This window comes from Egretta garzetta, unplaced genomic scaffold, assembly GCF_000687185.1.
Source record: "Egretta garzetta isolate BGI_Z169 unplaced genomic scaffold, ASM68718v1 scaffold397, whole genome shotgun sequence".
In the NCBI taxonomy this organism is placed as follows: Eukaryota; Metazoa; Chordata; class Aves; order Pelecaniformes; family Ardeidae; genus Egretta; species Egretta garzetta.
Window position 1 is genome coordinate 10,044,792 of NW_009260493.1, and position 21,360 is coordinate 10,066,151.

Sequence of the window (21,360 nt, forward strand, 5' to 3'; positions counted from 1 at the left end):
AATGTCATGAGGTGGTTTTTTTTTTTTTTTTTTTTTTATTTTTAATTTACATTGCCCTAGCACTATTGTAAAAACCATTTTCTAACCAAGGCTTAACGGTACTTTTGCTTATATTAAAAAAAAATAAAAATAAATCAAAACACCTTTGGCAAGATGGTGATCTTGCTATACTGCCGGTGTTGTATAATGCAAAAGCACAAGGGTTGAAAAGCTCTTCTTCCAAAACTCATAGAGAGAAGTAACTCTGGGTGATCATTACATCTGTCTCATTTTAGTAGCCAAATTTCTGGATATTTTATTCATGCCATTTGCATCTTAATTATAGTGACTTGCATTGGGTGATGAAGATCTGCATTGCAGGGTCATCATCACACCCATTCTGCAAACCAGAACCACACAGATGGTTCATTTATGCAGTTTGCTTCACTGTACTGCAGAGTATGTGGATGGCAATTTGAAGTCAAAACAGAAGACTTCCGATTTATGGTTGAAGGAAGAGATGAATGAATCCTTTTAGCCAGAACGCTTTGTGTAATAACTTGATTGACGAAGACATTCAAACACTTTGAACAAAAGGTCAATAGCTCTGAATAGGCTTATCGCTTCAAAAATGTGGCTTATGCCATTATCACATGTATTGGAACAGATATGGATAATATCTCAGCTTCTTTTGCTGTATTCTTCAGACTCCGGCTTGTTTGGTGTCCCACTGTCAGTTTTACTGGAACAGGATCAGAAGAAGGTGCCAGGATCCAAGATACCACTGATTTTTCAAAAGGTAAATAGGCACAAACAAGTCAACTTGTTACATACCTGCAAATGATGAACAAATAACATTTTGTCCTGGATTTGTTTGTTCCCTGTAGCAAAGTTTTCAGTATAGTACTCTAATCAATCAAAGTTATTGTAACTTTTATTTGCAGCTTTACTTATTAATTCCTTAAATGTGATACTTTGCTATGTATCAGGCATATTTTGAGTTAATGGAATAAAGTTTGTTTTTGTTACAGCTGGTCTCCGTGATTTAGGTAAGTTTACTAATAAGCTGGTGAAAACTGACGGCCAGTGTAAGAACCCACTGTAGCCAAATTCCATTTCATAATGGTGGTGTAACGTTCATCATCAGTAGGGCTGCCCTTTATTTTTTTCAGAGCAAATACTTGAAATTCTGTAGAAATTCTCAATCCTCGGTCCACAGGCTGAACCTACCTTTCTAGAAGTGGTTTTTTACCTTTTAGAAGTGATTTGGGCAAGGAGGCAGGTAGCTAAAGAGCGGGCATCAGGCTAGATAACCACCTCTGATGGTGGCAGCTGCCCTTTTCTGAAAGATTTGTTGCTTTGGTATGTGGGGGGATGCTTTGGCCTGTGTCATGTCATGGTAATGTGGAAGATAATAGGAAAGATGATGGAGCCCCTGGATTCACTGCCCATGCATAGCAGGTCTCATTGCATGAGAAGGGAGAGACCACAGTGTTTGGCCCTGTCCTAACACTGACAGAAACTCAGTGCTGTGTCATCACCGTTTCAGTATGTTTGGGGACCTGGTTAAGTTATTTTTCAAGAAACAGAAAACTCAGAGTAGTTTTGCATCACTCTCAAAACTATTGGTGTGTCATTCATGCCAGAAATTATTTCCTCAGGATCATAGAAATACATTTCTGGGAAGCATGCTATCTAGAAAAAAAGAAATCAAATGACAAAAAGTGATCGATCAATGTGCTATCCTAGCACCATAGTAGCATAGCTCTTCAGGAAGAAAATTCTGCATAAACATTTCTAGCTTATAGATATGATTTGTTTTGCAAGGTGCAGGCATCAGTTGGAATACAGTTTTTCTTTAAATGAGAACATGAAAACAAAGAGTTTCCCATTTCTTATGCCTGTTCTCTGGAGCACGTGCTCTCCAAGAATAGGGGATTTATGTAAAGTGCAAGAAAGAACATTTTTGTGCATACTGCTTTTCAAATGGACCTTGGTTATCACTGAAATGAAACAAACCAAGATAACAGGAAAGCGGCTTCATTAAAAAAAAAAAAACCCTTTTAATAAAAAATACACCTAGTTTTTATTTTACTGAGGAATTATGGTTAAAAATAATGACATAATTAGTCTAGGGGGTTTCCAACTGGAAAATCTTGAGGGTAATACCGATCCACATATCTCCACCAGAAGTTACTGCTGATAGCAATTCAGGTCTCTGGCCTGGTAACGAAGCCATGCAAAGCAGCCCTGATGGAAATGAAGAGGGGATTTTCCATAGGTAGGAGGCTGGTGGTGGCCAGTGGCCACCTCTTGCTGCCTGCCAAGGGGGCGCTTGTGAGTGAGCATGTGTGGAGGAGTCGTGGCCGCCAGCAGTGCCACCAGACCTCACCTCCCCATAGATGTGGGGATGGTGGCAAATCACACAATGTGCCCACAGTGTCTTTGTGCCCAACAAATGAGAGCGGCCGCCACTGCTCTGGTGTAAGCCAGGTAGAGTGAGTTGGATGCAGCCAGTTAGCACTTTTTCTTTTCTTTTTTTTTTGTTTTAACCAAGGAAAAGATATGAGGGTGACACCTTCAGAGCTGTTTTCTAACTTTATGTGTTTTTCTGTTTGAGCTTTTTTATGCCATTTATCAGTTACATAAATACAGTGGTAGGTAAACCCCCTTTAATTTCTGTAACCGGAGAAAAAACAACTGTGCGGCATGATTTTTCATACTCAAGAGCTGGCACAGGGTGGTATGTAACAAAAGCACTGCCCTAGTTAAACATTGTGAGAACCATTTGTACTAAAATGATGTCATCAGCTTTTGACGTTTATAAATTTCTTTTATAGATCCATGCTTCAGTGAACACTTCTAGGAATATCTTCTAGAGAAACAGAATTTATGATACATGTTTTAAGTACTTTTAGAGAATTTCAGCTGATTTATCTAAGCCATATGTAGGATTGCAGACTGTTGAGTTTGTTAGGAGAATGCCAGTATTTGCAAAACTGAGGCTTCTTTAAAGCCTAAAAGTATTTAGTTCCTCTTTGGTAAAGCTGTAAAGAAGAGTATTTGTGAGAAAGTTAGTACTGTATCTCTAATGTTATCTCTAATTGTTTTGATTCAGTGACATTTTAACAACGGTAATAATTAGGATTTATTTTTTAAGCCAGAGTAATTTTGGAAAAAAAATGCACCAGTCTTTGGAGGACACTTGAAGGAGGTCTAAAAAATACAGTTTTCTTTTTTAATAAAATAGACAAACTCTTTTGTAATAGTGTTCATAAAACAGGTAAGAGCTATATGAAAGGTTTGGTTCTACAACAACTGTAATCCATTTGTGAACTTTGTAGTTTTGTCTGCTTGTTACATACATGCATGCATAAATGCATGCATACACATACACACACATACATACATAAAGGCTCCAATATATCTGAACTATCTACCAGTAATTTTTAATTGGCATCTTTGTTCATGCAGTTTGGTTTGTGTTTGACAGCTGATTGCCCAGATAGAAGAGGCGACTCTGGAAACAGAAGGACTTCTTAGAATACCAGGAGTTGCAACAAGAGTAAAGGTAAAACATTGCGCAGACTCTCAACATCCCCCAAAACTTACTGTGTTTGCTGATTTTATTTTGTCATACAAAATTATTTTAACACCAGGTTGTTATGAAAATCTTCAAAAGCAGAAAGCAAAATCTCTTTACAAAGAAAACTGGGTTATATTAGCCAGAAAGCTGATGGTTTCATCCAGTGTAGTTTTGGGGAGAAGACTAGAGTTCAAGTTTGAAGGAGAATCAAGGCTACATTTCAAATTCAGTTGTGCCAAAACCTCATTAATTCTTGGCATGAGCTTTCCAGCCTTTTGCTTTTTCCCTGAACCAGCTTAATCATCTGAACAGTTCATACACAGTCTTTCTACCCCAGGAGGAAGCTTTTCTCTGGCATTGTGAGCCTATTTTAATAGCTGGACTTAACCTGTGTACAGGGCAAGGCAGCCAGCATGCACCGAAGAACCTCTCACATTTATTTTTATGAACAGCAATGCAACTGCGCAGCTCACTAAGCACAATCTTGTTAGGCATGTCTGTGCACACCGACACTTGGCAGAGTGAGTGCCAATTACATGCAGACTCTTCCCCGGTATTCGCCTTAATGTAGGAAACTAAATACACAGTATGATTCACGCCAAGAGTCAATGTGTTAAAAGGACAGTCTGAACTGGCCTTAAATTCTGAACGGAGGGAACAATTTAAGTGGATTCAGCTGTCCAAAGACGTCTGCCAGCCTCTGTTGTGTAGAACTTAGTCCAGCAGCTCGTTCATTAGGAACAACTGAAAAAAGGGAATATTATGGAAATTGGCTTTGTTTATTTACCAGTAACTAAGTTATGGGGTTTTTTTTACAATTTTCCTCCATTCTTTATTTTTCCACTTTTCATCAGTTCTGCATACTGGAATGATTTCGGAGTGATTTTGTTCATTTGTTTATTCTTTGATTTTATCAGCTTAATATGAGTTCCCAGGCAGAGGTTCATTCACTATTTGACTTCTATTAATTTTTTGCCTATTTATTTGCAGGACCTGCTTCTTTGAATTAAGCAATTATTTTGTTAGCCAAGATGTTAAGTTCCTTTACTTATTCAAATGGAAAACTTTATGGAAAAGCAAGAAATTTAGCATACTAAAGGGCTGATGTTTTCTCTTAATTTTCTTTTTTTCTCCTATAGAAAAAGAAAATATTTTCTTCCTTATGTAGTTTTAGAAAAGGGCACCAATAATCTCAAAAAGAAAAAATTTTGCTATCTTGTTCTAGAGATTTTAGAGGAGTTATTAAAAAATTGTATTGCATATCTATAATACCCCATAGTTAAATACATTTACTGTAAAATCTAAGCATTGGCCCATTAGGATGCATAGCTGACATTTCTGCTCTTGCCTCTCAGATGAAGCAATTCATTTTATCTAGTTGTTTAATACTGCATTTGCCACAGTGATTTGGTCTGAGTGCGGATGGGTGAGCTGATGAGACTCAAGAGGGAGAATTGTCATCTTTATTTCTAAAGCTTGCTTTTGCTGATGAGCAGCAAATCATACCCACTTGACTTTGGACACCTGAGTTAGGATCTTGGTACCTTTGAACCGTCTATGTAATCAGTGAAGCCAGAAGATCTGCCTGGAGGATGGTTGAGAACATCCAACTTCTATGTCAACCTAAGTGTCCACATTTTTTTTTTTTGGAAATAGATCCATTTTCCATTTGGACAGAGTTAAATTTAATGAGAACAGTATCTTAAAAATGTATCTAGTATCGTCTATCCATTGTGCCCTTCTTGTCCAGATAAATAATTAAGGCCATATTTTTCCACAGCACTTTCCCGCACTTCGTCTCAGATACTTTACAAAACAAGCCAGTGTATCCGTCCTCATTTTCTGTCTGGAAGAACTGAGGCAATAAGGGAGGCACTTGTTAAAGGTGTCTCAGGGCCACAGGCCCTATACTGAGGCCACTTTCCACTCTGCCAGACTGGGAAATAAATGAAGTGGGTTCAAGGCCAGGACTGATACTTAATGGGAGACTAAGAAGGACTCAGTCTTTGCAGCGTGTTCCCATTTGTCCATCTCTGGAAGCCCAGTAGTAGCACTGCCATGGGAGTAAGGCAGGTATATGGTAATGTCCACTGCCAACAACATCCTGCCCTTTCCCAGCCCCAGATTTGGGAGGTATCACTGAGACATTCAGTGCTGTTTATTCTGCTGCATAACCTCATGTTTTGCAGTGCAGTTCCCTTCCATAGTGGGCGCGTTTGACATCCAGTGCTAGGCAAAGCTGTGTGCGCCCGGCATCATGGAGTTCCCTGTAGGTGGCAAGACATCCAGCTATCCAGTCACATAAATCTTTCCCCTGTTTTTTAAAAAGAGAACCAGCCTCACCTTAGTTTATGTTTTGATAGGAAACTGTGTGTCAACATGCATAATTGCCGTATTTGTTTATGAAAATGGCCATGCATGCATTACAGCGACACCCTTTGGTAGTAGTTTCAGAATTGCTACGTCTATCAGCTGCATCTTAATGCTTTGGGGGAGGGTATGTCATAACCTTTACATGAATGAATATGATATCTGGTTGTTATAGTATATTCCATATGGCCCTGAGGCAGGCCCATGGGATTTCTTCCTATATGATTTGGCTGCCTGCTGCCTATTGCTATGTGTTTGCTTTCAGTACTTCTGATCCTCAGTTTATCTTTTTGTCGCAAAAGATCATCAGCAGCTGGAGTTAAGTGATATTTCACATGTCCCCTTTTTTCCCCCTTTCAAAGTATGGAAAGTATTGCTGTCTGTATAATGCATGACTTCCAGCAGCCAAATGCTATTGGTGCTCTCTGTATGTACTACCTTTCAGAGTCTTTGCCAAGAACTGGAAGCAAAATTTTATGAAGGGACTTTCAACTGGGAAAATGTAAAGCAACATGATGCAGCAAGTCTTTTAAAACTCTTCATCCGTGAACTGCCTCAGCCACTCCTCACTGTAGAATATCTCAAAGCTTTCCAAGACGTACAGAGTGAGTAGTGTCCTTTCTGTCTCAGCTGCGAAGAATTGATACCAATGCAGAGAAGTGCCTCTTTACCGTAGCAGTATTTTCGGTAATAATATGTGAAACTGAAAAAGAGGTTGAATAACAACAACATGACTTCTCCCGAGAAAAACTGGGCATATTTTTGCTAATGTACAAATAACATTTTTCATGGAACATCTATTTTAATACTTACACATAAAATGAAAGCACACTGCCACTTTCTGGTGTTTCTGATAGTTGTTAGGAGGTATAGATGGATTATAAGGAAATTGTGTGTGATGGTATCAGTTTATAAACAATATTGTCTTCAAAAGAAAACAACAGCAAAGATTTAATAGTTCTGCAGAAAACACAACAAATGGTAATTTATCCTGTTTAGGGTATTTTATCCATTTACAACAGGAAAAGTTTGAGCAGAGTAGTTAGAACTGCTGATCATCCCCGGTCCCTTGAGACGAGCAAGTTCCTGTGAAAATGTCCTCCTTGCCAACTGTTCACCAAGACAGCAAACACGCCAGCTGTAGTTGAAAGAGAACAGCTTGGTGATAATGAATCAGGAGTGAGAACCCACATACATTAACTCCCCAGCCTACACAGGAGTGCAAGTTTCGGAAAAATATATTCCCCTTGTCTGCAGGCAGGGTGATGGCTCATTTCTAAGGGACACTTTCAGGGAATTCCCATGGCCAGGCAGACAGATGAATATTCTTAAAAACTGTGGGCTATGTCAGCCTCTGGGCTGTGAGCTGCCTTGCAAGGCCATTAATTCGGTGGGAGGAGGGGGCTTCTGCTTAGGCCCACTACATAGTGTTGGTTTTGCAGTACTGAGCAGCAAGTTAAAGCTGGCCAGAATGCTTTCAAATGATGCTGAGAGCAAACAGCTCCTCAGGGTTGTTGGACTTACCCAATACTGTTTAGAGCCAGGAGGGTTTCTGCTGGCTGCTCCTGAGCTGTCTGAAAGCTTATGTGGTTTTACTTACCCAGAAAATACTCAGGTGCCAGGATCCAAAACACTTTCTACACAGAGCCAAAGGATTTGATGTAAAACAGACGTAGCACTTCATAGCCTCCCATTGTTTAAACTGTCTGTCCATCTTGTTGGTTGCATGTAATAAGATTAGGTGTTAGAGAAAAAGAGCCATCTTTGTGACAGTAATCGGTGCTTTTTGTGATACTGTGACTAAGTAGTGTGGTTAGAATTAACTATTTGAACAACTTATTTTAAACAACGCAATTTGTTATTTTAAATGATTTAAACAACTAAAATTCAATCATTATTTAGGTGAACAGACAGAAAACCTTGATTTAAGTAACAGTTTTTAATTGTTTTGGAATTGTAATTTTGCTTACTTTCCTAGGAAAAGGTTGATTCTCATTGCTTTTTGACCATTGTGACCTGGTGTTTTGGAACTATATTTACGCTTTACTTTTAATTTATGTCTCTCTAGAGCAGGTAGATATGCTGTTATCACTACTTGCATGTTTTAAATAGCTATATAATTTGTCACTCGTTTATTCAGATCCTTAATTTTTATTACGGTAGAAAGTAGTCAGCAAGGGGTTTTTTTTTATTTCGATGAACTTTTTTTTTTTTTTTGTCGGAATCTCCCAAACTGATTTGGATGAAATGTATTTGAAATAGCAGTTCAGCTGGCATCCCAGCAGGATGCACGAGAACAGCCCTGTTGAATTTTGAAATAGTGTGATAAAGCTATGCCAAGTGCAGCTACCTGCTTCTTCACTTGTTGTTTGTATGGCGTGATTCATTAGGAATCTGCTGAGAAGTCTTGCCAGAGCATGTCCTCCAAAGCATGACAGGAGGAAGTTTATCACAAGTAACAAATGTGGGAGAGTTGGGGCTTTCTGCTGCTCAACACTGCCAGAACGTAGGAGCCCTTCTAAGAGGCAGGGGAGCGTGGAGATGCTCTCGCCCTGCATCTTGGGTGAATGACGCGCCGCTGAGCAACTGGGTAAAAGGCAGAACCAATGTCACTTTTCTTTAATTATAGCTTGCCGCATTTGGTACGGCACTCGCTGCTGTAGATATGTGTCAAGCTTTTCTGCTCTTGGCTTTATCCCCACTGGTTTGCCATTGCAGCTGCTGCTGCTTATGTCGCTGGAGACCTGCCTTACTCAGCAACACGTGGTATTCATTCCACATGGGTGACTTGGGAGACCACGCAACTGTTAAGGCAATCAGAGAAACTGTGAAAACAGTTCTGAATATACCCTTTCATATGTTGGGGCACAGGCTCAAAAAGGGAGGAACTGTTAGCTGACTATTACTTCTTGTAACACTGCAAAATAAAAAATCACAAGGCATCTAGAAAATATTGCCAGAAGACTGCTGAGTCATACAGCAACTGAATCCTAAAAGAACATTTGGAAATGAGTATCAGAAAACAAGGATCTGCCCATCCTTTGTCATACTGTGACAATTAGCCATGTGTATGCATTCAGCATTTTGCAAGAGGTTTCCACTTTGAAATCATGCTTTTTGAAGAGGACAAATGACAATTTTAAAATACTGAGGTTCATGTGCTTCACTGGCAGATCTTCCATTGAAGAACCAGCAGCTGCAAGCTTTGAATCTTTTGGTTCTCCTTCTACCTGAAGCAAACAGAGACACTCTGAAGGTTAGAATTGCTAATACTTTTTTCCTGCACAAATATTTTGTCTCTTTCTGTGAATCCATGGTAATGAATGCTCTTGTCTTTTAACATTCTTTTTTTCAGTTCAAAGTTAACGCTGAAAATAGCAATTCTTTGGTTTTTTCATATTTCACAGAAGTTCAGAAAAAACCCTCTTAGGACCCTAATTCCTCTCAGATGATTTTTAAGAATGTGACTTGAAATTTTTCCAGGAGATTGCAATAATAATTTCCCAGTGAGCGACCTTTTCTCTTACAAGTTTTGTTCCTTTTTTGCAGCAGCAGCAGTCATTATTTCCAATGCAAAAAATAAACAGTGTTAGAATACTATGGATGAGAGTTTGCTTTTATGAAATGTGTTTAACTCTTCATTTTTATTCCCCACTTTCCTCTGTGCTGTTTGTTTCTACTCTCAATAAGCTAGAAATTTACACTTCCTATTGGTATTTGCAGCACGTTACACGGAGTCTTCCAATTTGGGCTTGTCCTTTTGTAGCAAAGCTATTCATCTTTTTCAGAATACGCTTACTATTAAAATTGCTACAATCAAAAATGAATTTGCAGGATTTGTGTAGGATGCAGAACATCATCTGTTACAGGCAAAAAATCCTATTAGGTCTTATTGTTTAGGCATTACTTTCTTTTTGAGTTTATTTACTGTGTGGAAGCAGTCAGGAGGGCTCCTGAGTTCAGTTATAAATATCTGGAACTGAATTAATTGAAGATTGTCAGTTTGTAACTGGCTGTCGTTCACAATGCAGTGGTTTACTCACGAATTGCTTACCCTACAGAACTAGCCACTCCATGTTTCCATAACCATGACAGCTGGCACTATTGTGTTCACTTTCAGTGTAAGAAAAGCCAACAGTAATGTTTTCAAAAGCATCTGTGGGATGCTACTTATGCACCTACTTAATGAGGGTTTTGGAAAAAAAACTTACTGTGCAGGGCTTCAAAGTCACTTGAATGCTTTTGAAAATGTTATCCACAAAAATAAAAAAGAATTATTTACTTAATTACTTAAAGGAAACAAGACTTGCATTACAGTCCTGTGAACAAACATATCCACACTTCCTATTATTGATTGCTTTTCATGTGGTTTTATTAGGAATAAAGACCTTTTACCAAAAATATGTAACGTCATGTTCACTCTAACTTTTTCATGTGCCGAGTTGAGCTGTAAGTTCTGCTCTTATTTCAGGTACTGCTTGAATTCCTCCAAAGGGTAATTGATCATCGAGACAAAAATAAAATGACGTTAAATAATGTTGCGATGGTGATGGCCCCAAACCTTTTCACGTTTCATGGGTTTGGCTCAAAGACCATTGAACAAAGTGAGTTTGTTATGGCAGCTGGAACGGCAAATCTCATGCGCTTTATGATTCAGTACCAAAAACTTCTCTGGACAGTAAGTATATTCTTAAGGGGGGTAAAAATCGTAAATTTTGCAAACAAGGCATCTGAACAGAGAAGTAATGTGAACTTATTTCCACAATTTAGAGAAAGATCAGCCCCATCCAGCTGGGTTCTTGCTCTTAGGTAACTCTTATGGGAGTGAAACAGAATCATTACATCTTATTGTAGAGTTAAGCTCTGATGGTCAGAGTTTTAATATTGTATGTACCATATGTGAACTCAAAAATAAGTCCTTGGGGGATCCTTGGCCTATCAGTATGCATTGTTATGAGGAATTTATTCTTTTCTGCTTAGAGATATTAGCAGGAAACATGGTGTTTTAGTCCATTTCCCATTTGGGCCAAACTTCATACTGTATAAAACATGTTTCGGTAAAACATGAAGTTGTGCCATGTTCTCAAGCAAAGCTCTAACTTAGGCTGGCTGGAGAATTTTGGGCTTTGTTGTCCATCAGCAACTTCAATCCTTTTTGACCTTCGCTGCATGTGAGGAAAAGTTATTAACACCCTTGTACAGACTAAGTGTTGAGTGCATTTTTTTGGCTGAGGAAAGAAAAAGCTGCATGATTCCACCTCTCTTCCCCTGCGAGCTTACTGGATGGACTATAACATGACAAACAGAGTGGGTTTTAAATTCTTTTACAGCTTTATATTATTTGGATCTTTAAGTATTGCTGGAAATAAATACTATTTTTTCTGAGTTCTATCTGACAATCTGTCAATTTACAAAGTTTTGATAAGTTAGTTACTTAAGGAAATTATGTAGATATTCATACTTACTATCTATATTCATCTAGATTCCTAAGTTTATTGTTAACCAAGTGAGAAAACAAAACACTGAAAGCCAGAAGAAGGAGAAAAAGGACAAAGCTATGAAGAAACTTCTGAAAAAGATGGCATGTGACCGGGAAAAGCATGAGAAGCAGGAGAAGACCCCAAATGATGTAAGGAAATGTACATCTGAAATGCTTTGTTAATAAGACTATCATCTCTAGTGAAAAAGTGGATATAGCAAGGGGATATTTATATTTATTTAACTGAGAATTTCAATAGATAGCAAGTTAATAGGGGTTTCATAGTTTATTACCAGCATGGCACATTTAGAGGGTTGGGCTGTTTGTTTTCCCAGATTTTTCAAAATATTTCTGTTCTGAAGAATGATATCCCATAGGTTGTTTCAATGTGGGCATCTGAAACGGAAGTATGTTAGGTCTGTGTCTGTAGAGGGAGCAAGTGTTGTGACAACACTCACTATTACTGTACCCACATTTAGATGCGTTGCTGCCGAATGGAAGTCACAGCAGACCATGTGTTTACTGAAAAAACCACTCTAGATTTCACTACTTGATATTTAATAGTGTTTGGAAAGAAAGCTAGCATTTAATCCTTCTCCCTCCTACAGGACTTCCCAAACCACTGAACTCTTTGCCTCAATGAATCTTTAACTTTTCCTTGTGAAGTGGAGCGTGCTAGAGCACACACAACCTGCCCACCCCAAGAAACCCCAAAGGATGAAACAAATATAAAAACCTGATAAACTGCTTCTTATGCAGCTGTTGTCCAAGTTTCTACTCCCAACTTACCTCTGTGTATATAATGTACAGTTCAGTATCTCTCCATTAGGTAACTGACTTCTGCCAGACCCATCAGTGATGTCAAGGCACAGGCTTCAGCGTAACACTCTTCACACATTCTTTACAATGAAAAAAAAAAATCCTGTGGTGTTATAGTTTTAATTTTTCCTCTACGTTAGGAATATTTTAATTTAACTCTTCCCACTGACATAAAAACTTTAACAAAATATACTTCATGTACCTAGAAATTGTTATTTACTCTTTCAATGAAGTTAGTAATTACAGTTTTTTGAAGCTCCTTAGCCTATACAGTATGGTATCTTAATTACAATGCATTTGAAATACATGATTCCACAGTTATTTTAAATACGTAATCAGATAACACCAAATATGCGTGTCCTGATAACATAATGAATACGTATCAGATTTAAGTGGTATGAAAATAACCACCTTGTGGGTTGAAGTCATATCAAAGATTCTGGTGAATTAGAGACATCTTGTGGTAGTTTATAAAAATGCATTGGTCTGAATGGTCCGTTTTTCTTATCAAGTACTTGTAGGGCAAACTATTACAAAAAAGGGTTATCATATCATATTCTAATAAAGGCATATTTTTAAGCTAATAAGCCAAAAATAGAATATGGCAAATTAATATGCTATAATATCCCTCAAATCCTCAAATCTGCCTGGCTGATCTTGCAAGTATGCTTTTTTTTTTTTTTTTTGAATATGCAGAATGAGGACTTACATACAATTTTAAAATAAAACTAATTAAATACTGACATTTGTTTTACACTGTCTAATAAGAAAAGAATTATTTGAATACAATTCAATTGAGTTAAGATGAGATGACACTTAATGCTGCCATCCCCTGTTCAACATGGAAATAACCGCAAATACATTGAAATAGGCAAATACTGTTGCAACTTCGGATATTGGATTTTTTTTGTAATTCAGTGCTGTTGGTCTTTTAGAGTAAAATATGCCTTTTTAATCCACTGGGGAGTTAGGGCTGAAGTCTCATGTAATACATTCTTACTCAAATGTAAATGTAAAGTTACTATTCAGTAATTTTCTTTAAGCCCTAGAATTCTGCGGGGATTTTCTTCAAAATTAAAGTACAATTTTTCACAAATCCTTCATGCTTTTATTTGAAGCATTCAGTAATTGGGTGCCTGAGAACATATTAGTCTTAAAATCATATTCACAAATTGATAAGGCTTCATTGTGAATGATGATTTTACACATTTTTCCAAGTAAAAATAGTCTTTAAGGAATTTTCTTTAAGGAAGATATGTTGCGGGTTTTTTCCCCCCCTGATTTTCAGTTTATACAGCCTTAATTTGAAATGGAGGTGATTTTCTTGTGCAGTTCCTGAACTGCATTTCAGTATTAGATGGCAAGTGAGGCATCCAGGCTTGTGGTGAATCTCCACACCAGTGAAAACTGTTTGAAACTTTTGAGAGCCAATTATCTTGCATGCAGCTGAATAAAAACTAAGTAAAGTTGCTATTTTCTACCACATGCTGTGAGCATCCCCCGTGATTAAACATAGATGGACAGAGCTTGAGTCACTTCCATACTCTTCAGAAATACCTCACTATCTGCATTCTTAATGACAATCAGCTCATTTGGATAAAATTTCAGCTTATCTCTCATGAGGCCTCTATCAATCACATTTCCCCTTTAAGACATTAATAACATTTACTGCAAACTTTGGGCAAGATCTCTGTACACTGCTGAGAGTGGTTAATATTAAAGGGCACATGAGGGTTAATCAAGAGTGGTTAGTATTAGAGGGCTCACGAGGGTTAATTGCTTTTCAGGATACCTACGCATACCTATGGCCCCAAGTCAGTGTTAGGGATTAAGTCTTTATGTTGCTGTTGGGGTGCATAATGCTCTAGCCAGGCAAAGAAAGATGCCCTCGGGACTGGAAATTTACCTACTAGCATTAGCCAGATTTATACCATCTGTCATTGTATTCCTCTATATGTTGCAATTGTGCCAAAAAAAAGGAGCAGTCGTGTTAGCAGTGCAACACAATGCTACTGGGCTTATCTAATACAGGTTAGAATAACCATTGTATCCCATAGCCATTCTGTTTGCATAACCCATTTGAATTTTCACGGTATAACATTACTGAGTCTTGCCAAATTTGCCAGATTATTTACTAAAAAAATAGCTACCTGCTAAATCATTGCTCTTTATGTAGTTGTACGGTTGTTTGTCCCGAACTAGGTGTAATACTTGGCAGTTCAAAGACAACAACTGCATCCCATTTCTTTCAGGCTTTGTCTCCCATCTAGCAAGATCCTTTTGAATTCCGGTTTTGTTCTTCATAATGGCATTGAATAAGTATATATTATATTCCGTCATCTGAGTTGTTAGTGAAAATGCTGCATAGTCACTTTGTTTCTCTCTTCACCTAGCCTGATGAATATTTAAGTGTGTCATGCAAAATGGAGCAGGAGAATCTGGAAGAGACCCCCCCACCCAGATCCTATAGCCAAGCAGCTGTGCTCCTTTTGTGATAGACAGATCCAAGTCCCTCTGAACAGAAAGGGTTTGAAAGAAGATGAGTACCTCACAGGTGCCTGCTGTGCCTGCTAGAGACTAAGTGTTGTAGGCCAGTGTATTTTCCGCCAACTAAGGAGGTATCTCTCTTCAGGTTTTTAAAGTGTGCAAGTACCTAACTCAGCCAGATGTTTCAGTGTTGTAAACCTCAACCTAAGAGCCTGCGAGGCAGGAGAGGGGACTCGCAAACTAAATAGCATCGGCCACTCACCCATCAGCATATTGTCAATCACCTTATAGGTACTTGGCTTGCATGTTGTGATGTGGACCCCTAACCTGGATGTTTTGAACTGTGTTGTGCAGAGAACAGGTCCTTCTGTGACTCTGCTCCTGGATGTTTTATGGCCACGTTTTCTTTCCTACCAACTTGCACAGTGAACGGGCTAGGGGATGCTCAGTGTCAGTTTGCTCTATAGTTGGGCACCGTGAACATCTTGTGCAGCTGAGCACAAGTTCTGTAAATGCAGGTGGTGAAAGTGGCAAAGTGCATTCATTAGCTGAGCTAATAATGATTCTGTCTGAATAAACAAAGTAATTATTCTGTTTGATCTGTGACCGTAATGTTACAGCTCTGTGGACATTTCTTGTTCTTTCTCTTATATACTCAAAGCAGGCAGGTTTTTAAATCATTTAGCATGTGCTTGCTGTATAGAAAAAAAACCAACCCTGTTATCCAGCTGAAGGTTGGAAAAATTCCATTAAAATCAACTGAGACAAAATGATACAGAATTGTATACAAAAATAAAAGCCAATCTAAATTTATCATGATGAATTTGATGAGAAACCAGTTAGGGACATCTGTAAATAACCATTTAATCCTAAAAAATGTCCATTCCCTTTGCCAGGATCCCAACAGTCTGGAAAGAGGCAAAAGATATTTAAGCAGGAGTTAACTTCGTGGAAGATGGCTACAGCCACTGTTCCCATTGGTGGAGGCCTTAAAGAACAGATTTGACAAATTTAGGGATAAATGTAGGGAGTTGCTCTTTGAGATCCATTGCAATCTTACGAATCTTTGATTTCGTGATTACTGTGAAGCAAACTGTCAATCTCAATTCTTAATGCTTTAGACATAACTATTTATTATGTCTAGTATTTTTAAATCAATAAATACTAAGACTGCATATAGAAGGGTTCTTTGGTTAAAATTACTTACCCTAGCTCATCACTTGTATAGTAATGAGCCTTTAGCTTTCTCAGGAAGCTGTGCTTCTGATTCTTCTCACGCTTATACTTGTTCTATATTCATTTAACTCTGATGGTTTCAGAGAAGCTATTCTAGATTCACAGGTGCCCAGATTTGTTCATTGATTATGGAAGAAGAAATGTTCAGCCTTACAATTGCAGTAAATGGGGGGGGAAGAAGAGAATGAACTGTCATAATCAACCTTGACTACTGAGACTCTTACATTTCTTTTCCTATCAAAATGAGTACATTTGGGTAAATGGTAATGTAATACGAATAGAAAAATTACCTCAAGATTTCCAGAACAGAAATTAGGACCTTATTCACAAATAAATTATGGCTTTTGTAACTTCAAATGTCATGTGCTGCAAGTTGAACAGAAAAACTGCCCTTTGGAGCTCTCCTTCTCTGTAACTAATATGACTGATATTCATCATCAAGGATTTTTGGGTTGAAATAAAATACAAATCCATTATGTAGTCAGACCTGCAGGTTGACTAGCTGAATATATTCTGGAGAATAAAAAATAGGCAGAAAAAGCTGCAGTTGTGAGTATCTGTTTTAAAAGGAAATTATATTTGAAAAGAGGAGTCACTTAGACTGACCCGTGAGTACTTTGTGATATCTTTTTTTGGTATGAAATTCAGATTAAATGAAACTTGGAAAGGTTTCTTCTGGAAGTTTTAGCAGGGGAGTGGTGCAGGGGGGTTGCCTGCAGCAAGTCTTTTCCATATCAATCTCATATGCGTTTTATCATACCGAAGTGTGTTCTTAATATAGCAGTAATTGTTACTGTTATTCTTAACATCTTTGAAAAATAATTAAACACTACCGTTCTTTCTGTTCTTTTGTTCTAAAGTTCCCCCTGCTGTTAAAAAGAGATTTGAAGGTCTGATGTAATTTACTGAATTACTGAGTAGTTATCATATTTCTGCAGCAAAATGTAGTAGATAGTAGTTAAGCACAGAGGACTGTGCTAAGTTACTTATTCCATGCTGTATTTTGAGAAGCTCATCCCAACCAGCTGCTAGCAGCTTTGTTCCAACACCGTTATTGCTTTGCAGGCTGATGTTCCTCAGGGAGTGATACGGGTGCAAGCGCCTCATCTTTCGAAAGTTTCCATGGCAATACAGCTGACAGAAGAACTGAAAGCCAGTGATATAGTAGCCAGGTTTCTCAGCCAGAAAAGGTACAAACACATTTTTGTTTTGTTATAATTTTGGGAAGTGGCTTTTCGTATATTGTATCAAGAAAAAAGTTTTAAAATGCTTTAAGTCCAGGTGAGTTCGTGAACATTTTGGCTGAATCCAGCCATTACAATACATATGCTTGAGGAATTAACACTCCTAATGTCATTAAAGCTCATGAAGCCTTCAGGAATATGAGTGCCGTTAGTAAAAAAATTACCTGCTATTTAATCTGATGGGTCAGAAATAGTTTTATAACTTTCTGGGGACAAGACAGAAGGGAACTCCAAGAAAATAAGTCTAGGAAACAAAGGAATGAGGAAAAGAGAAAGAAAATATTTTGTAAAAAAAATGCATTTATATATAGCAGCAGTATAGGTATTGGGATATAAATATATGCAAATATCGTGCATGTGCAGTGATTTAAAAGGAAAGCTACATTTGAGTAATCCAAATCCATTTAGAAAGGGAGAAGTTTTAATCAAGTTTTTACATCTATTTTTTAATATATATGAGCAAAGTAAGAAATCAGAATAGACTTAGCAAAAAAAAATAAAATTTTAACACACGTGCGCATCACATATAACTATTCATGCTAAAGCAATAATATGGTACACTAGTTGAGATTAAGAAGCTGCTTTTTTCTGAAATGCTGTTTTTAGAGGTTTACACTTTTGACAGAAAGTTATTTTCTGCTTGTGCCTTAGCATATATTATTACAATTGAGCAGTGAGAATAATAGAATCCCTTTGTGATACAGGGACTTTATTCTTCCACTGTCTGTTTTTCACTTCTTTTAGTTGCAGCAAAATTAAAACCAGCAAGAATGTGGTTTCTTCCACCCAGCCATAAGGCTTTTGCAGAAATACGAAGTGTGAAAGAAAAAACAGAGGCTAAATATCAGGCTACTTGCTAATAACAATGGAATTATTTTCTAAGCCCCACAGTTTCTTCACATCTATCTTATTTTACCTTTTCTATCATGTATTGCTCATTTGCAGGACTGTTCATTTGCACTATCATGCAAGGGTATTCTTGTTCACTTACTGTATCAGTAAATGAGCATAAACACAAAGGGTTTGTGACAGGTACACTGCTGATCTTAATTAATATAATTTCTCCTGGACACATCTAAGTGGCTGATGTACAAGCTCTTTTGCAATATAGTTACTTATTGTGTTTTGCTCCTGACAGTGGAAATGTCCAAACACTCAAGAAAGAAGAGGTCTGCCTTTATGAAATAGGAGGAAATATTGGTAAGAATGGCTTCTGAACAACTCCTCTTGCTAGAATAGGATTCCTTGGCACACTGTCCACGGGCTTCACTGTGGTTGCGTTTTTATTCATGTCCCTAGTTCTCCCTGACACTAAGGCAGACAGTTAACCTTGGGGAGAAGGAAGCAGAGATGTTGGTGTGATCATCATATTAGTAGGATGTTACTACCTTTCCCAGAGGAAGACAGCAGCTGTAACAGATGTTCCTCATAAGTATGTATGGTGAAGAGACACAGAAAGGTTGGACAGGAAGGTGCTTGAAGTTCATCTTATTCCTCGCTTTGTATTGAGGCATAATAAGTGAACTCACAGCCCTTCATCCTCTGCATTTGAGCGTTGTTTGCAGGTTCCTTTGGGGGAAAAAACGCTGAACCAGAAAGATGACCTAGTGATAAAATTTTCCAACAGTTAGTCTTTCCTGCTCTGTGTCTTCCAGACCCTCTTGATCAAAGCAAATAGCAGATCAGCAAGGTTAATGCCAAAGGATAATTTTGAACACAGTTCTGAAATTTTCTTCAATGAATGCAAAAATATTTTTGCATTGGGAATCAGTTTCTAATTACAGTATTTTTTATATGCTTAGCAAAAAAAAAACCAAACTAGAAAACAGTATTGGATTGGACTTATATTTACTTTTTTCTTGTGAACTGTGACCTGTTAAACTTTATTTGAAGTTATAAAATGTCATGAATACCCAGTACTTCTGTACTCCACAAGGTTAAATCCTGTATGTAAATTGCTACTTCTAGCATTTTTCCTTTTTACCTAATCATACTTTAAATTTTTTTTTTTGACATCATCTTTTTGTGTCTAAACCAAAAGACTTAAAGTAAATTAAACGCAACGCTTTTCTATGTTCCCTACAACAGATATGTTTCAGTGTTTTTACTAAGTCTGATGGCAAAAAAGAAGTTACTAAGATAGTGGGGTGCCAGATTAATGTATTATATGTTCTCTTGCATATACCATGTGTATATACATTTCCTATGCCTGTTAAAGCAGGTTGCAGTCCCAGGTGTAAGACTTTTTGAAAGGAGAGGAATATTTCATTTATTGCGCAGAGATGTAATCATTTTAGAAAAAAGTTTTTGTAACAATTCCAGTGAAACTGGAACAACCTACTATCACTTTAAGCATGTGACAGAAATTGTATGTCTCTTAGAGAAAATACATGGCTAGCTGCAGATTTAGAATCATAGAATGGTTTGGGTTGGAAGAGACCTTAAAGATCACCTAGTTCCAACCCCCCTGCCGTGGGCAGGGACACCTTCCACTAGACCACGTTGCTCGAAGCTCCATCCAGCCTGGCCTTGAACACTTCCAGGGATGGGGCATCCACAAATTCTCTGGGCAATGTGTTCCAATGCCTCACCACCCTCATAGTGAAGAACTTTCTCCTTATATCCTTATCCTTTAAAGCCATTATCCCTTGTCCTATCACTACATGCCCTTGCAAAAAGTCCCTCTGCAGCTTTCTTGTACGCCCCCTCAGGGTACTGGAAGGCTGCTATAAGGTCTCCCCAGAGCCTTCTCTTCTCCAGGCTGAACAACCCCAACTCTCTCAGCCTGCCCTTGCTGTGGAGGTGCTCCAGCCCCCTGATATTTGTGGCCCTCCTCTAGACCTGCTCAAGCAGGTCCATGTCCTCCTTATGCTGGGAGCCCCAGAGCTGAATGCAGTGCTCCAGTTGGGGTCTCATGAGAGCAGAGGGGGGGAATCACCACCCTCGACCTGCTGGCCACGCTTCTTTTGCTGCAGCCCAGGATACAGTTGGCTTTCTGGGCTGCAAGCACACATTGCTGGCTCATGTTGAGTTTCTCATCACCAAACACCTCCGAGTCCTTCTCCTCCTGCTTTCAGTCCATTCCATTTGTTTCATTTTGTTTTGTTATGAAATAGGATAGAAAGCTTAGATGTTTCCTCTGTCTGAATGGTTTACTTCCAGACAATGTCAACTTTAATAAGCCCTTACAGATACTAGTCCTTATTAATACTCTCCATTGAGATAAGAGAAACTCCCTGACTTTAACCTGCTGTACAGGTTTAAGCAAACCAGCTGTCCTGATCCTTGCCATTTCTTTCTCTCTGCCCGACTGACTCATGTAGAGGGAGCCCAAAAGCGAGAAGACTTGACAGGCTCGATGCACTCGTATGCTTACACTTACACTCATAATGGTGACATGCGCAATGCTGCGACCCTGCCCCCTAGCAGATGGAGCTGCTGAAGTCTCCAGGCATTTTTTGAGTACACTATGGGGCTTCAGGGCACTGAACGGGACTTCTGCCATTGCTTCGTGACTGGGACTGGATGGGGACATGGCATGCCACTGTCCCTGTGATCTCACTGCCTGAACATGCAGCACTGTGTGAGGGAGAGGGCCTTGTTCCGTAGTGTGGGTGGTACAGGTCATGTAGGTTGGGGTAAAAATCCTAGAGGGAAGACAGGCTTCCTACCTGGCAAGGCAAGCAGATGGAGAGGGAGCAGATGGAGACCTAACCTGGCTGAGCGGGGATTTTGCCTGCTCTGCACAGGGAATCCAAAGAGCTGGCAGACAAACCCAGCTGTAGTGTCACACCTCTGCTTGCCTCCTGCTTCAGGAGCACCTGTGCTGGAAACGTCTGTCTGGCACACGAGCCATTTACCCCAACCACTTGCACGGTGGAGTAGGAGAGGGGGCTGTGATGTAGAGCTGCAAATGCACGAGACAGTTAATGCTTTGCCTGTGAGGGAATGGGAAGAGTATGCAGATCTTGATGGATCAGCATATGCTATTTTCATCATAGCTACTAGACATAAATTAATTGCTTGTAACGTACGAAGAATACTGTACTACTTTTTCCTCCTAGGACAGTAACCATTACAAGTGCTATGCAGAACTGCTGACCAAGAGGAGCAGGATGGGGTGTAATGGCTTCTTAGCAAGGACAAACCTTGCTCAAACT

The 21,360-nt window shown here is 38.7% G+C and overlaps 1 protein-coding gene across 1 annotated transcript in view; it reads left to right on the forward strand.

The window, feature by feature from the left end:
• Positions 1–21,360, forward strand: part of ARHGAP18 (Rho GTPase activating protein 18) — a 75,790-nt gene that overhangs the window by 53,707 nt on the left and 723 nt on the right. The window contains exons 7-14 of the mRNA XM_035899886.1: positions 687–778; positions 3,473–3,550; positions 6,381–6,540; positions 9,109–9,191; positions 10,407–10,613; positions 11,418–11,564; positions 17,022–17,146; positions 18,339–18,400. Of these exons, the coding sequence (XP_035755779.1) occupies positions 687–778; positions 3,473–3,550; positions 6,381–6,540; positions 9,109–9,191; positions 10,407–10,613; positions 11,418–11,564; positions 17,022–17,146; positions 18,339–18,400 (954 nt within the window). The remainder of the gene's footprint in view (positions 1–686; positions 779–3,472; positions 3,551–6,380; positions 6,541–9,108; positions 9,192–10,406; positions 10,614–11,417; positions 11,565–17,021; positions 17,147–18,338; positions 18,401–21,360) is intronic.